The sequence below is a fragment of the Pteropus medius genome, unplaced genomic scaffold (genome assembly GCF_902729225.1).
Source record: "Pteropus medius unplaced genomic scaffold, Ma_sr-lr_union100, whole genome shotgun sequence".
Lineage (NCBI taxonomy): Eukaryota > Metazoa > Chordata > Mammalia > Chiroptera > Pteropodidae > Pteropus > Pteropus medius.
The window spans coordinates 226,518-241,726 of record NW_024348242.1 but is presented as its reverse complement, the minus strand read 5'-3'; the positions used below and the strand labels follow the sequence as shown (position 1 = coordinate 241,726).

Genomic DNA, 15,209 nt, shown 5'->3' with positions numbered 1-15,209 from the left:
CCGTCCCCTGGCACGACGTGGTCCAGTCGAGCCCTTTTGTTCTGATGAACGTTGGGGCTCCAGCCTCCCACTGTCAGCAATGCTGAGGTGACACCTTTGTTCTCAGCAGACCCCTGGGAGGGAGCTGATGCTTGCTGGGCACCCACCCTCGGCTTCCAGACCCTGAACTCGAGCGTCCTAAGGCCCCGCTGTGGCGCGGTCAGAGCTGGCCACGCACCTGCTCCTTGAGGCTGCGCACGGTCTGCCTCTCCGTGTCCAGGGCGGCCTGCAGGGCCTGGACGAGCTGCTGCATCTGGCGGTCCTCCTCCTCTTTGCGCTGCAAGACCGCCTGCACCTGCAGCACATGGCAGAGGTGGTGAGTCAGGAAGGATGTCAAGTGCTGAACACCTGCAAAGCCCGGGAGAAAGCACAGGCCACTCTGTTCAGGGCCATGTGGGGGCCTTGCAGGGTGGGGGCACACACATCATGACACGTCACCAGCCAGCAGATGAGGTGGGGAAGCACAGAGGGTCCCATCTGGAGGAGCAAGGCTATGAAAGCCGAAATCTGAGAACACGGGGGCAAGACCCAAGGTCATGTTCAAGTGTGCGGCCAGGAACCCAGGGACGCACGGAAAGCAGGGTTGCAATCGCCAACACCTGTGGGGCGATGCAGCAGGTGCAGGGGTGGGGAGGATCAGTGCCTGACAAATGTCTCTGAGCTCTCCGATGGCTGGGACGTCAGGCCACTGACCTGCACATGAGGACTTCCCTGGACCGCCAGCCTTCTGAACCCCAGGGGTCACAGAGCCCAGGTCGAGACCCCTGCCAAGGTTCAGACCTGAGTTTGTGTCACACGAAGCCCTCAGGTGAGTGTCCTTATGTACAGTGTGACTGGCCTAAGCCGAAAAGGTCTCATCTGCCTCGCCAGGAGCCGCCCACCCACAAGCTCTTCAAGCCTTGGTGACAGACAGAGGCGCTCTACCGTCTTGGGGCTGGAGTGCCGGAGGCAGAGGCCAGACGCCCTGGCTGCTGTGGGCGTGGCGGTGGTGAGGGGACATGAACAGCGCAGCCCGGACACTCGAGAGGCCGCGGCGGGCGTGCCGGGTACCTGCAGGTTCAGCTGCACGAGGTCAGCCTCCCTCCTGGCCAGCGCCGTCTCGAGGACGCTGTTGTGCTCCCGCAGAGCTGCGCTGGTCTGCCCGAGGCCCGCCAGCCTCCCTCTCTCGTGCTCCAGTTCCAGAGCCAGCTTCTTGCTCGACTCCTCGAGGCGCTTTATCTTCCTCCTAAAGCCTCTGGACTCTTGAAGCTGCAACGATCCGGCGAGGTGAGCGGTGAGCAGTCACTTGTGGTAATGGAGTGGTCGCTCACCAGAAACGGACCGGCTGACATGGACACGACAGTTGCCCCATGCACCACGGCGGGGCGGCCGCGGCCTTTGGGCTGGAGGCTCTGTGGGTTCTTTTAGGGTCTCTGCCAGTTTGAAGGGGCGACCCAGTATTTCGACCATAGTGCTCTGACCAGGGGCAGGGCTGTCTCAAAACTTAGTGCCACCGCGCAGGGTGGCCGGGAGCACAGGTGGCCTCATCGGAGGGCGGCTGCTGCGGGCTTGTGGGGGCGTCTGGCATTTGGTGCTCAGACCCAGGGAGCGGTCACACGGTGGCCGTGGTGAGCGCGCAGGTGGCGCTGGCTCTCTGGGTCCCTAGCCCTAGGCTGCCCCCGAGCAGCGGGCTCGCCTACCTCGTCCTCCAGCTCCAGCACCTTCTCCCGGAGCTCCTCCAGCTCCTGGCTGGTCAGCGCGATGACCTCCTGCAGCTCCTTCTCCAGCATCTCCTTGCTGTGGCTGACGGTCTGCAGCTCTGCCTCCAGGGCCTGGATTCTCTCCTAGCAGCGGGACGGGAAGCTGGGCTGGGTCACGGGTTCAAGTACACCCACGACAACTGCCTGCCTCGCTCCCCGCATGGTTTGCATCCACCTACCACGTGAGCTGCTGACCACGCCAGCGGGTGACACGCTTCTCACAGCCCTTCCCTTTCCTCCACAGGGCTGACTGACAGCTCGCAAACCACATGACTCTCAGCTAACTGCCTTGGACACACAGGTGAATTCTGACCAACATCTAAGAGTTACAAATGACTGGCACAGAAGCTGAGTTGCACCAGACACATACCACCACCACAAGGGTGCGCGCACACACACATGCACGTGGACACACGCACATGTGCACACCCTCTTGCCACTGTGGCGCAGATGGCGTTCTGAGCATTTTGCAGCTGTCTCTTCACTCAGCCCCCTACCGAGGGGGTTCCATTATTTATCTCATTTTACTGAGGTTCAAGGTAAGTAACCGGCCTGAGGTCCCCATCTGACAACTGCTGAGCTGTGCCAGCTGGGCAGCATGGGGACGGGAGAGACCACAGGCCTCACGCCCTCACACCCACTGCTAAGCGAGGGAGAGAAAAATACTTAAAGTAAAAGGGAGACTGTGACTAAGTCCCCCCTCCCAATGCTTTAAGTAAGAAGTGTTTGCTTTACTTAATTTGATATAGTCTCCCCACTCATAAATCCTCAGGAGACAGAGACAAACTTCATATGAAAAACTACAAACACTAAACCTACGTGAAATGACTCAAATTGGAGTAAAAAATAAAACGCACATTAATTTTACCTACACTGGCAAACTAAAAGGAATCAGCTTCCAACAGGCAAGGCTGTGGGGACACGGGGACACTCCGAGGCAGTCTGCGAGCTTTTGTCTCAGGAACACAAGACCCCACCCTCCTCTGGGACGCCAGCCACCATTCATCATGAAGAATGACCTCAAAGTGGGAGGCTTTGGCTAGTCACACTAATGGCAGGACCACTTCCATCTTGACATGTCCCACACCGACCTCCTTCCCCAACCCCTCCAGTACGACGCCACCTGTTAGTAGAGCCACATGCAGACACCTGAGCCTGGACGCTGGGGGCCCGCCCTGTGCTCGCACACACCAGCTTCCCTCCCGGCACTGACTGTGAGCTGTCGGCGCCACCTCGGAGATGACTCCCCCTCGGCCCCCGGGTTCTACTCTGCTGCCTCCACTTGGCTCCTGCCATCTCTCTGCTGTTGCGGGAGCCCCAGCTGGTCTTCCTGTCCTTCAGCGCTGAGCCTCAACCTTCTGCCAACAAGAGAGCACAGGCCTCGCCCACCTGAGCCATGGGTCTGCTTCCGTCACACGGTCAGGTCCAAAGCCCCCGACCCCAGAACACCCACACCCTCCTCTGTGGGACCCAGCTGCGGAGACTGGCCGTGCAGCAGCTCGCAGCTGGTCCCGCTCAGGAGCACCCCAGTGCCTATTCATTCAGAACCTTCCTGGGTTCCCCACGCACGCTGCTCAGAGAAAATGCTACCCAGACACTGGAGGGGCGCTGGACTCTGCCTCAAGGACCAGGCCGTTGCCGCACACCTCACAGGCGGCAGGGACTAAGCGAGCGGGCCCTGCGCAGCTCCAGCCCCGGTCACACCGAAGCCAGCCTGCGTTTTAGAGACGTGCTGCCACACAGCAGTCCTGCTCCTCCCTGGACCGTTCTACGAGGGTTTCGGGGAAAAGGGCTTGTAGCATGTCGCGTCCCCAGTCTGAGAAGGACCAGAGCAGACCCGGTACCCACGCGCAGTATCAGGTCACTGCCACCGTCAGCCGCTTGCGCTCTCAGCTGGCTCAGCTCGGCCTCGGCCGTCTCCTTGGCGGCGAGGGCCTCCTGCAGGCGGCGGCTGAGGATGCCCACGGCGCTCTCGTAGGCCTTATGCTTGGTCCTCATCTCCTTCTGCGCGCTGCTCAGGTCCGAGCCCAGCCGTCTCATCTTCTGCTTCTGCTCGCCAAGCGCCCTAGGGTGGCGGACAGAGGCCGTTGACTCACCTGCCCTGCGACGGCCCGCACTTCCGAGCACGCAACGCTGAGCCAAGGCCAGTGCGTCTCAGATCCACACTCCGCAGCTGCGGGGCCACCCAGATCCCAGCCCTGGATGCGGTCGGTGCTGGCGCCACGCAGGGCGCATCACCGTGCTTCGCCCTGCCGCTCTCCGCTCCGGGAGCCATCCGTGTGGTCTGTGAGGGTGGAGAATGGCCCTCCCTGCCACCCACAGATGCCGCCAATGTTCCTCCTGACTGCGGCCACACACGCGACGACCGGGCCGAGACGCGCAGAGCGGTGCAGGAAGCACCGGGAGAGAAGGCCCCCCTCTGTCAAACACGCGCACAGACGTCGCCCCTGTCAAGGAGCTGGGGTCCCGATAAGAACGTGACAGGAAAACGCAAGAGGAAGGAAAAGCTAAAGGACGGGTCCCCAGCAGCGCGCGTGGCCCACTCACCTGGTGGCTTCTCGCTGCAGCTCTTCCATCTGTCTCTTGAGCTCCTCGTTGGCCTCCGTGACAGCGGCTGTCTGCCCTCTGTCGAACTGCAGAGACTTCAGGAGACGGGAGGGAAAGGCCAGTGAGGAGCAGAGCCCCGCGGCCGCTGCGGCCTGTCCCCGAGATGGCGCCCGTGCTCAATGGCCAGGTTCCGGGCCGCCCAAGGAACTGCCTGTGTCCTGAGCGCTGGAGGGGACACCCGGGAAGGGAGGACCATCAGGCGGGAGAGCCCCGGGTCACGGCTCCCTGGCTTCTTCCAGCACCCCTGGGGACAGACTGAACTGCCAGGCCTTAACCGCTGCCCCGAGCCTCCCCAAAGCACACGGTCACGCCACTGCAGGTGTCACCATAGAGCCTGGTTTCCTGCAGCTCCTCCCGTGCTACCTATGCCCCTATGGCTCCAATGCCATCTGTTCCCGACACGCTCAGCTTGTGGCCTCCGGCCCATCTGCCCACCTGGAGAGCACCTGGCCCTGTCGTAGGGCTCCCAGGGCATCGTGTGTTAAGTCAGAGGTCACGTCTGACACCGTCTCTCAGTTCCTCATGTCAGGAAATGCCCCTTAGCGGGGACAGGGCGCTGGGCTGTGGGCTCGCACTCCCCACTCCACCCTGCCACCAGGCTCCTAGCTCCATGACCAGGGGACTGTCCCATGTGCACATCAACCCATCACCACTCTGTGTCCGTCGGTGGCTCCCACCATACTTAAAGCTCAGAGCCCTCCTCACACATCGTGTCGCTCGTCTGGGACTCCATGCCATCCCTTGGACCCTGGCTCTCTCCTGGCGGCTGACTCCGTCCAGGAGGGCCTTGCTCCGGCTCGTCTGGGGAAGGCCCGCCCATGCCCGCATCCCCCACAGAAAGCCCCCAGGCAGTTCTGGCTGCACCTCCGCAGCTGCATGTCCCCAGACCTGCAGGTGCGTCTCCAGCTCATCGCGCTCCCTCTGTACCGACTCGAGGTGCCCTTCGAGAGCTGCCATCTGCTGCTTGACCTGGGACACTTCCTTCTGCAGGCGTGACCGCTCCGCCTCTGCAGACGCTTTGTCTCCTTGAAGCTGCATGAGCCCTCGCCTCAGCTCCTTCACCTCCGAGTCCAGCCTCTTCTTCGTGGCCTTCAGCTCGCTGATGAGCTGGTCCTTGGAGGCGGCGTCCCGCCGGTAGGCCTCCACCATCACCTGCCCGAGACAAGCTGCAGCCAGCGCGAGTGGAGCCTTCCCAGCAGCCACGCAGCTCCAACGAGAAAGCCCACCGCTCACCCAGCCATGACTTTTTGGGCCAAAGACAACACGTTTCACCAAACCCGAGCCACCATCAACTGAGACACCCCACTATTTTATATTTCTGAACAAGTCTGGGTGACGTGCGGAGCTATCATGCCAGCTGGTGGCGTCTTAACCATTTCATCTTCCGTGGATTTTGGCAATTCTTTCTGCCCTGAGCTGCCCAGTATGACAGGTACCTCTCGCCACGTGTCAGCGAGAAAACCCACACCGCTCACAGCGCTCCCTTGGGGCCGGCTCCTCCTCACACCCCGGGCGCGTGGCGACGCTCTGCACCCATCACTCCAGCAGTGGGCACTGGCTTCACTCGCACACCGTGCACCGCGCACGCTCCGTGACCTACGTCCATGCTGGGTCATGGTGTGATTTTGAACATGTCTGTTAAATAGAAAACTCAGCTCGTGTGCTGGTGACGCCCACGCTGATGTGGCAGCAGGGCATGATTTGTGTGACAGACGCCAACCATGGAAACGTACCTGTTCTGAGATATTGAAACGCGGGGCGAGGACTGTACCTCAGAATCAATTAAGGGATCTAGACACTACCTTCCTCTTGATCCACTTTGTTCTAATGATGTGATTAAACCACACAGGATCGTTTTCAATAAATAATGTCACAACACGACTTTACCTTTTGTTGAAGAAACTGTTCCTTTACTTTCTGCGTCTGCTTTTGCAGAGTGGCAGTCTCTTGCTGCAGGTGCTCCACCTACGAGGGACACACGTGCAGACGTTACACTGGTGGCTCAGCTCTAGCTCCCAGGGTTAGGCTGACTCTGGGTCCCCGAATCGGGGCTGGAAAAATGGCTTCCCAATGAGACAGGAGAGCCGCCACCACTCCCTCCCCACTGTTTTTAGAATAATAAGCTTAATCCGAGGTGTAGCTGCCAGTGACTATTAATGACAACAGAGGCAAAACTTAAATGTGATCGGTAACACCTAGGCCAACGGCTGTCTCTTCTAGTTTCCAAGTTGTCAGCTGATGTCTTTGTTACTGAGCTAAACACTCAGTAAAAGCACACTCATCAAGAGGCTTCGCACAGGCCCTGTGAGCTACCGGCCTGCCGCACCGAGCTGCTTCGCTCAGCCCCCCAGAAAGGAACAGCTCGGCCAGCTCGGCAGACGGAACGCAGCCGCCTTCAGTTTACTTCCCAAAGGGGGACCTCATCCTTGATGCTGTTCTGTATTTTCTAACGCTCGCCTCCACCGAGTCACGCCCCGCTGTTAGCATGATGGCTCCCAGGTGTGGCGACCCGGGTCGTGTCCGCATATACCCAGAGCCTCGGGCCAGCTCTCTGCCCCTGCCGGCCGCCGCCACAGCTGTCCTGTCATGTCCAGCGGGACCCACCGCAATCAGGCGCATGGGAAGGAAAAACCAAAACTTCACACAGCTCTTCCTGTCTGAGCTCCACTCATCTGTGGATGGAAACTGGTTTCGAAGCCCAAGCCTAACTCAGTTCTCCATTCCCAGCACCCATGCACCCTGGGAAAGCAGGCCGGAAGTACGCCCTGGCCAGTGTGGCCCCCCGCCCAGCTGAGCCCCGGGCTCTGCCCTGGACGCACTCCTTCACATTTGCAAAACAAGGTGTCCAAAGAAAGGCCCAAGTAATTGGTGTCAGTTCTTGCAGGTGTGATTTCGATTCCTAACAAAATGATGGCGAAATGCGTTACCTGGCTGGACCTGACGGCTAACTCTCGTCTCAACTGCTCTAAAGTGTCCAGCGTTTCCTCGGCACCACCTTCCAAGCGTTTGGTGCCTCTATCGAATTCCTCCTTGCTGCTCTTGGCCGCCTGCAGGGCCACCTCCAGTACGATCTTCTCGTTTTGCAGGAAGTGGATCGTGTCGTCTCTGGAAGTGGCCTCCACCTGCAGCTCCTCCAGCCTGGCCTGCAGCTCATCAAAGTGCACCTGCAGGTCGCTGAGGGCCTGTTCCCTGCTCTGCACGGCCTCCTGAGTCGAGGTGAACTGCTTCAGCAGGTCCAGATGCTCCTGCTGCAGGGCCTCTAGCTGCTGGTCTCGCTGATGCAATGTCAACTTGACCTGGACAGGAAGGAACTGGATTCAATCTGACCACTCTTGAATGGAAATACCACTGCGCCCCAAGAGTTTCCACATTTTCCCTGCTCAGGTTTTAAATACTTTGGACGGACACTTGGAGGGTGTCTTTGCACAAAAACATCTGGCACAGAAGCACGCTGCAGAGCAAGTGCCCGGCCGGCTCTGTGACAGCAGCCAGATCTGACGACGGGACACCGAAACGAATTAGACGGACAGACCCGTACAGACGCATGGCGAGGCCGGCCACGCAGCCCCGGGTGCCTGCCTGTGCTAACTGCTGCTCCAGCGCTGCTGCCGAGGCGACTATCTGCTGCAGCTGCTGCTTCTCCTCCTCGGACTCCTCCAGCCTCCTCTGCAGGTCCTCCTCCACCATCGTCTTCGCCTCCTGAATCTGCACGAAGGCGGCTTCTTGGTCCAACATGTCAGCCTGTGCCCAGAAGACAGGTTATATTTTAAAAAGCAGAGTAAGCTGACGGCCAACGCAGACTGAGGAGGAAAACCCGCCACCTGGAGAGGGGCCCTCGTCCACATCACCGTCCTATGCACGACCTGCAAACAGAGTAGCTGAGGCCACACAGGGCAGAGGCTGGTGACCTCCCACTACCCATCCAGGCTGCTTTGCCTCCTCCCCTGCCCACGGTCCCCTCTGTGGACCCTTGGGTTTGGCTGAAGGCAGAAGCAAGCAGACAACTCGGCGAGGAACCAGGATGCAGCATCGTGAAGGAGACCCCGTACTGCCCCTCGTGTGAGGACAGGCTGCAGCCGGTGCCCACTTCCGGGCTGTGAACACGTGGACATTCCTTTTCAATGCCATTCGGTAAGACCAGAGACCAGGAGCCGTGGGGCAGCACGGATTCCTCACTCTGACAGTATAGGTAGGACCCAATATCCAAGTAGGAAAAAACCACTAATACACAACTTAAAATTTTTCAGTTCTTTGACACCGGAGCCCTTGAAGCCTATGTTTTTCATGCCAAGATTCTCTTCCCTCATCCACGGCATCCGTGAGGACAAAAGGACATGTGTGGAGAAGGGAGATGGGAGACCACACCAGTCACAGGATGCCGACCTGCCATGTGACTGTCAAAGGCCAGTGACACCCATAGCACAAAACTGCCACGGTACACACCCCCGAGATATCGTGTACTCTGTTCTCTACTTTTCCGAATAAGCCTATTAAGTTGTTATTTTGACTTTCATTTTATAAAAAGGAAACAAGGCTCAGAGAGGTTAAGAAACCATCCAGGGCCTCGCAGCTAGAACAGGGAGCAGGTACTGGGTCTCAGTCCAAACTACTGCATCTTGTTCCCCTGGAAATAACCTGTGGGGCAGCTGGCCATGGTCCTTGCTACTTCCTACGGTTGTTGGCGGATTAAGTCATAATGTAGGCTGAGTACTTGGAGACAAGAAAACGCTTATGACCACCAGGCTCTGAAATGCTGAGACACGCACCAGACTCCACCCTCCCAGCCAGTCCTGCCCAGCACCACCCCAACGACCTGGTGAGTGATGGCGCGCAGGCCTCCCGCAGTTCAGGGAGGAGGAGCCTGTCACCACTGCCAGATGAGTGACAGAGAGATGAGCTTACAGTGAAAGTGAGGCACTGAACCCCATACCTAATCACTGCAGGCTGTTTATAATGTTTTTTTGGTTTTTTTTTTAAATTTTTCAGGCGAGGCAACCCTTAGTTGACCTCACAGATTGCAAGGACCTTGTCAGCTTACAATCCCTTATTTCTATTTTTTTACTTTTTACACCTACAGCGCCCGGTATTCCCAGGCGGTCTCCCATCCAAGTACTAACCAGGCCCGACCCTGCTTAGCTTCCGAGATCAGACGGGATCGGGCTTGTTCAGGGTGGCGTGGCCGTAGACTATTCAATGTCTTAAAAGGCCAAAAAATGTATTCATGTTACACTAATGTTTACGTATACGTATGTATTTCTATACTTTTCTTTTTTTTTATCTCAACCAATGTCCCCCCAAAAAAAGCCTAATCCAAAAACAACCACACAGCGCTGATGCACTGAGCCGCAGAACCGCGGGCCTCACCTCAATGCCCTGGAGCCGCAGAGCAATGCGCTCCTTCTCCTTGATGGACCTGTGCTGTGTTTCCGTCAGCTGGTGGGACAGGGACACGTTCTCAAGTTTCAGGTGCTCTAGGAGGCCTGCCTGGGTCATCTGTCCAACCTTCAGAGAGAAAACCACCAGGTGGAAAGTTGCTAGACTTCAAGCACAAACGCAGGCCAGCCCATCCCCGAGGCTGCCAGGGTGGGGGTTTCTGGTGAGCCATGGCCCCAGGTGGCTTGCTCCCCGGGACTCCACCACGCAGGGCCTCACCGCCGCCTTCCTGCCAGTCGCCCTGTCACTAGGGCCAGCTGGTTCTGTGTGCCTGAAGGGCGGCCGGCAGCCTGAAGTCAGAGGTCCAAATCCCCAAGGGCTACACAAATACCGTCAAGGCACACCTGGGAGCCCCGCAGGCCAGGACAGCCGGGGCTGGAGGGACAGGGACGGCTGTGGCTGCTCAGTGCCTGCCCGTCCTGCACACTCCCCAGGCCGACCCCGGCTATCCTCAAGCAACGGCCTTGGCACTCTAGCCCAGGGTCTGACCCAGGTCATCAGTCAGGCCCCCTCTGCCTGACTGTCTCCCCAAGCCAGCTTTACAGCTCTCCGACATGCTGGCCCAGAGAGGGGTCAGTGAAGAGAAGTCCGAGGACACACAGCCTGTGACTGGACCTCTGAGCTCATCACTCCCAGATGCAACCTGAACGTTCCCAGACCTGCAGCTGTCTCAGGTCACAGTGGGAGCGGCTGCAGCAGGAGAGGTACAGTCTGCTAGGCCCGTGTCTCAAGGCAATGGAAGAACAGAGACTGCCCTGCATGCCGCTCCCTCCTGCGCGGTCCTGGGAACGCGCCTGTGTGCCTGGGAAGAGGCAGAAAATGTACTAAACACCCTAAAAAGGAATGCTCGACTCGGGTCCCACAGGTAATCAAGGAAACCAGCTACAGCTCCCAAGCGGCCACTGCCCCAGACCCCTCCTCTGCTTCTGTCGTCCAGGCCCCAGTTCTCAGGTAGAGTGACACATAAATCTGGCTTTTTAAAATATTTTATGCCTCACATAAACGTGCTGTAGGTTCATCTTCATTAACTTGATTTCTAAGCATGTTACGCATGGTCCTTTAGCTTAAACACGTAACATAAATTTAAGAAAATTTCTACTTTATATATTTATAGACTTTAGATTTTTTTTAGAAAAAAGCATTTGGTAGAGTTAGTATTTTACGTCCTGTTTAAAAAAAGTTTTACCACACCTACGATATTTTATCTGGACCAAAAAAAGAGGTGAGGACAAAACTAAATGCCAGCTAAATGCCAAAGGAGGACTGAGGCTGCTCAGGCACCACCAGGCACCTTTGTGACCAACGCAGTGAGGCCAGAGCGCCGAGCCCCGGGCAGAGTGCGCCTCGGCAGCACGAAGCGGCCCAGCGAGCCTGCGCACCTGGACCGCGCACACTCCCACTGGGGCCTGCGTCCTAACCGAGCGAGGTGCAGGGGAAGACGATCCCTGCAGGATGCAGGACACGAGCATTCACACAGGAAAGACCTGGTGACGAAGGAGCTGGAGACGGGAGATGTTCCAGCTGGGAAGGCGACACAAGCTGACCTCTGTGTGAGTCCGAAACAAGGTCACTGGAGGGCAGAGACCAGGGGCTGTGAGAGTCCTGAGACCAGGCGGATGTGGGTTCAAGAGCCCGGTTCAGACGACGGAAGATGCCCTCAGAGGGAAAGAGCCTTATCACTCACAACCAGGAATACAGGACATACCGGAAATGTGTTTTAGAATTAAACCTGCTCAAGCTCAAGTAGAGAGGCTGTCAGACCCCTGGTGTCAGAAGGTCACAAGGAGGTACTTCCTGTACAGGACACGTGTGGGCTACGTGAGTGGTTAGCAGATTTTTTAAAAATGCATCTCTGACACCTAAAAGCGGAAGTCTTAACTTAGGGAAAAAGCAGTCGTCTGCACGAGATGTGGAGTGCGGCCTGCCCAGCCGTCGGGGCATACCTGGATGTGGGCCATCTCGCCCTGCAGTCTGACCCGGGCCTCCTGCGCCAGGGCGAGCTGCTGCTGGTACCACTGCCGGACACTCTGCAGAGACGAGATTTCGGCCTGGGACGCCTTCAGCTTGCTGGTCAGCGTCGTGCGCTCCAGCTGCACTTGCTGTAGCTGGCTCTGTAAGGCCACCATCTGCTGCCGCAGGTCGTGCACTGGAAGCAAGCAAGCACAGCTGCTCAGACACCGCCACCACCAGGAGCTGGCCGCTCTGCGGAGAGCAAGAAAGCGGCTCCTCCTCGTTATGCGCTGTAGTAAGGTTCAAAGTCACGAACACTGAACCATGGCTCCTGAAGGAAACAGCTGTGGTCACATCTCATCAACCCATCAATATGCAGCCCTGTTTTGTGTTTGTGTGTCTGTCTGACGACACCTGACTTTGTCTGCCAGTTGCTCGTTAGCAGGAATCCAGGGCCGGCAGCACAGTAACCTGGGCCTGAAGGAAGCTCATCTAATACACGTGTTTTCTCCGGAAAACACATCATAGTCTCCTTCACTTAGGAATACCAGTGTCTAGGGTGCATTTTAAATAGCAAAACCATCAAAAAAAAAGCGCAAAAAAAAACGTGGCACCAAGTAGACCTAGAAGGACAGCGTTTGAGGCATAAGAGCTGAAGGTTGGCTCGGCTGGGAGTGAGCGCATCAGGAGGCCCTGGTTTCTGGTTCTGCACCTGCCCGCGGATGCCCTGAGGTGCAACGACAGCTGACCTCATGGCAGACGCACATGGTAAGGATCCAGGCCACACCTGGGGGATCTGGGCACACCGAGCCCGCCATGTGTCCACAGCATCTCTGTGGAGGCCAGGGCTCTAGTCTTGAGGGACCTAATGACATCTGTAGCCTCAACAAACTCAGGAATAGCATCTTGTCACCAGTTCCACACAAACACCTGCTGGTTGCCGGTATGGTCAACTCCTCGCATCGAAGAACACGGTGCGGGGAGGAGGAGCTGGGAAATGACCAACCAGCCTCCCCGGCATCTGGCTGGAGGCAGATGTCAACTCTGGGGAAGAGTCTGTGTCCCAGGGTGAGAAGGCAGCACAGGGGAAGGGCCGTACGCTGCTCTGTGCATGGCCTGCCACCAAGGTCCCCTGGACCTGCTATTACATTAGTGTCATGCCACAGGGGATTCCCACAGGGGTCCAGCTAGACCCGAAACCTAAACTTAAGATAGGGAAAATAAAGATTTACTAATCAACAATCTAAGTGCTGCTTTTAAATATTTTAAACAGAATCTGCAATGCTGTGGCAAAAGCAGGCAGCTCTAGCCCCCAAAGGCCAATGGACTTTGAAGGCCGAGTGAGTCGAAATGACAACCACTGACTCTCGAGGGTCCAGAGTCCACTTCTCAGACCTAAGCCACTCTCGCGAAGCATATACAAAAACGTACGATGTCCACACGCTCAAACGAAACTAATACCTACTTTAGGAGAGCGGGCCCCTCACGTATGAATCAGAAGGGAGAACACCCCACACGTTAGTATGATGACGGTCCCCCTCGCCGGCGACAGCTCTCTGGGCCTTTCACAAGGATTAAGGGTGCAAGCCACAGACCTGGGGGCCACGCACCTGTGTTGTCCTTACTGAGCATGCTCCTCTGCATCTCCTCCACCTTGGCCAGGAGTCGTTGGTACTGCTCCTCTGCCACCTGCAGGTCGCTGTTGGAGGACGCCAGGCTGGCATTCTTGGCCTCCAGCATGCTCTGCAGGTCGCTCATTGCCCGCTCCAGGTCCCAGCACGACTGCTTCAAGGTGTCCACCTCCGAGCTGAGCGAATCCTGCCTCTGCTGGCTGCTGTGGCTGTGCTCCGCCTGCGCCCGCAGCCTGGTGTTCAGGGCGGCGAGCTGCGCCTGCAGCTCGGCTTTTTCTTTAAGGGCCTGGAAGGGTTGCCAAATAGCCATGCTGACTTTCAGAAAATTAAGTCACTTCTGCCCTGTGTTAAATTAAGAAGGCTGCCACAACAAACCAAGAGACAAAGAGCGGTGTCCACAGGTGCACTTTACAGGAAAGCACTATGTCTTCCAAACTACTCAGCCATCCAGCATGACAGTCATCGCCAAAGAAGGCGGATTCTCCAGACAAGCCCAGCGGGCAGGACGGCACTCACGGTGTGCTCATTTTATACACGGTGGCACCGAGCAGGGTAGCACTTGGGATAACAGTGCAAGCACCCATTCACCCACTAGGATGCTGGGAAACACATTTGTTTGAAAAACCGAAAACCATGTAAGCACGCACACAGATGCACAAAGAAAGAAAACCAGGAGTCTTGACGGGCCCTTGAAGACGGAGAACAGTAAGGTCCAGATCTGGGGAAGACAGCCTGGCAGAACATGTCTGCAGGAAAGACTGCTATCACACAGGGGGCCCGGCCCTGAGGGGCTCTGGCCAGGGCTCCAGGGCACAGAGCAGCCTGTAGCACTGTTCTGCTCTGGGCAGCGGGACCACAAGGCCCGCTGCCCACAGCACAGAGCAGGGAGTGATGAGACCGTGGGGCCTCGCGAAGCCCAGGGCAGCAGAGCACGTCCACAAGACGAGCGAAGGGCGTGGTCTGTCAGGGGTATGCGTGGGAACTCCAAGCTGTGATGTCAGGGGAGACCAACATCTTGGCGACCAGCCCCCAAGCCAACCAACAGGAGGACCAACACCTAAGGTACCAAGTTACCCGAGCAAGCGCGACGCGATTTTACAGTAAGCACGTCTCCACGGAAAAGCCAGAAAGTGTCGCACTGGCTGACCCACTGGGGTCCTGGTTCGGATACAATGAGAGAGGAAACGAGCCCCCAGGAGAATGAGAAGGTAAGGGACAACTGAGACAGCAGTCGGACACAGCTGAAAGGGACACGCCCTTGACGAGCTAGATCCTGAAGCAGGACAGAGTGGAAGTCGTGTACAAACACTGCCATCGCGGTCTCGGCATCGCCTCTTCAGTCAGCACGTCATGGACAGAGCGGCCGGCCCGTATCACAGGACGGCGTGTTTAAAAGCTCATCGAAGCCAGCTGCTCCTGGCATCAGCGGCCCCTCCCCGCCACCTAAGAGAAATGCCCTCGCTGGGACCTGATACTCAGGGCCGGTGTCTCCAGCTCTCCACGCCCAATGCGTAGAGTCAAATTCAACAGAACCAATCTACTCCAATTGTTGACAGGAAAGTTGAAAATTAAGGGACAGAAAATTATTTTTCAGGCATATGCTAACCAGATAAGCCGAGCTCGTTAACAGAAAAGCAAAACCCACAGCAAAAAAATATGACATGGGCAAAAATGACAATCTTAACGTGCCAGAAAAAATTGAAATGAACCAAAACAATTGAACTATGATGCACTGTTAGGTCCCTAATAGCAGAGCCACAAAATCTCCTAGGCAGACCCTGACAGATACGGGGAAAAAGTGAGCGAACAG

The 15,209-nt window shown here is 57.2% G+C and overlaps 1 protein-coding gene and 1 non-coding gene across 9 annotated transcripts in view; both read right to left on the bottom strand.

Annotated features, from left to right (window-relative positions):
- The window catches only part of GOLGA3 (golgin A3), a 36,755-nt gene that overhangs the window by 8,162 nt on the left and 13,384 nt on the right, over positions 1-15,209 (bottom strand). For all 8 annotated transcript variants that reach the window (XM_039879170.1, XM_039879177.1, XM_039879178.1 and 5 more), the window contains exons 7-18: positions 13,379-13,685; positions 11,762-11,964; positions 9,750-9,887; positions 7,965-8,126; positions 7,313-7,681; positions 6,273-6,350; positions 5,274-5,537; positions 4,326-4,420; positions 3,627-3,843; positions 1,719-1,862; positions 1,090-1,287; positions 218-334 (exon numbers count right to left, since the gene is read on the bottom strand). In XM_039879170.1, the coding sequence (XP_039735104.1) occupies positions 218-334; positions 1,090-1,287; positions 1,719-1,862; positions 3,627-3,843; positions 4,326-4,420; positions 5,274-5,537; positions 6,273-6,350; positions 7,313-7,681; positions 7,965-8,126; positions 9,750-9,887; positions 11,762-11,964; positions 13,379-13,685 (2,292 nt within the window). The remainder of the gene's footprint in view (positions 1-217; positions 335-1,089; positions 1,288-1,718; positions 1,863-3,626; positions 3,844-4,325; positions 4,421-5,273; positions 5,538-6,272; positions 6,351-7,312; positions 7,682-7,964; positions 8,127-9,749; positions 9,888-11,761; positions 11,965-13,378; positions 13,686-15,209) is intronic.
- On the bottom strand, positions 9,454-9,572 carry LOC120616134 (5S ribosomal RNA). Its single transcript, XR_005656494.1, has one exon. It is a non-coding gene; the product is annotated as a 5S ribosomal RNA (ribosomal RNA).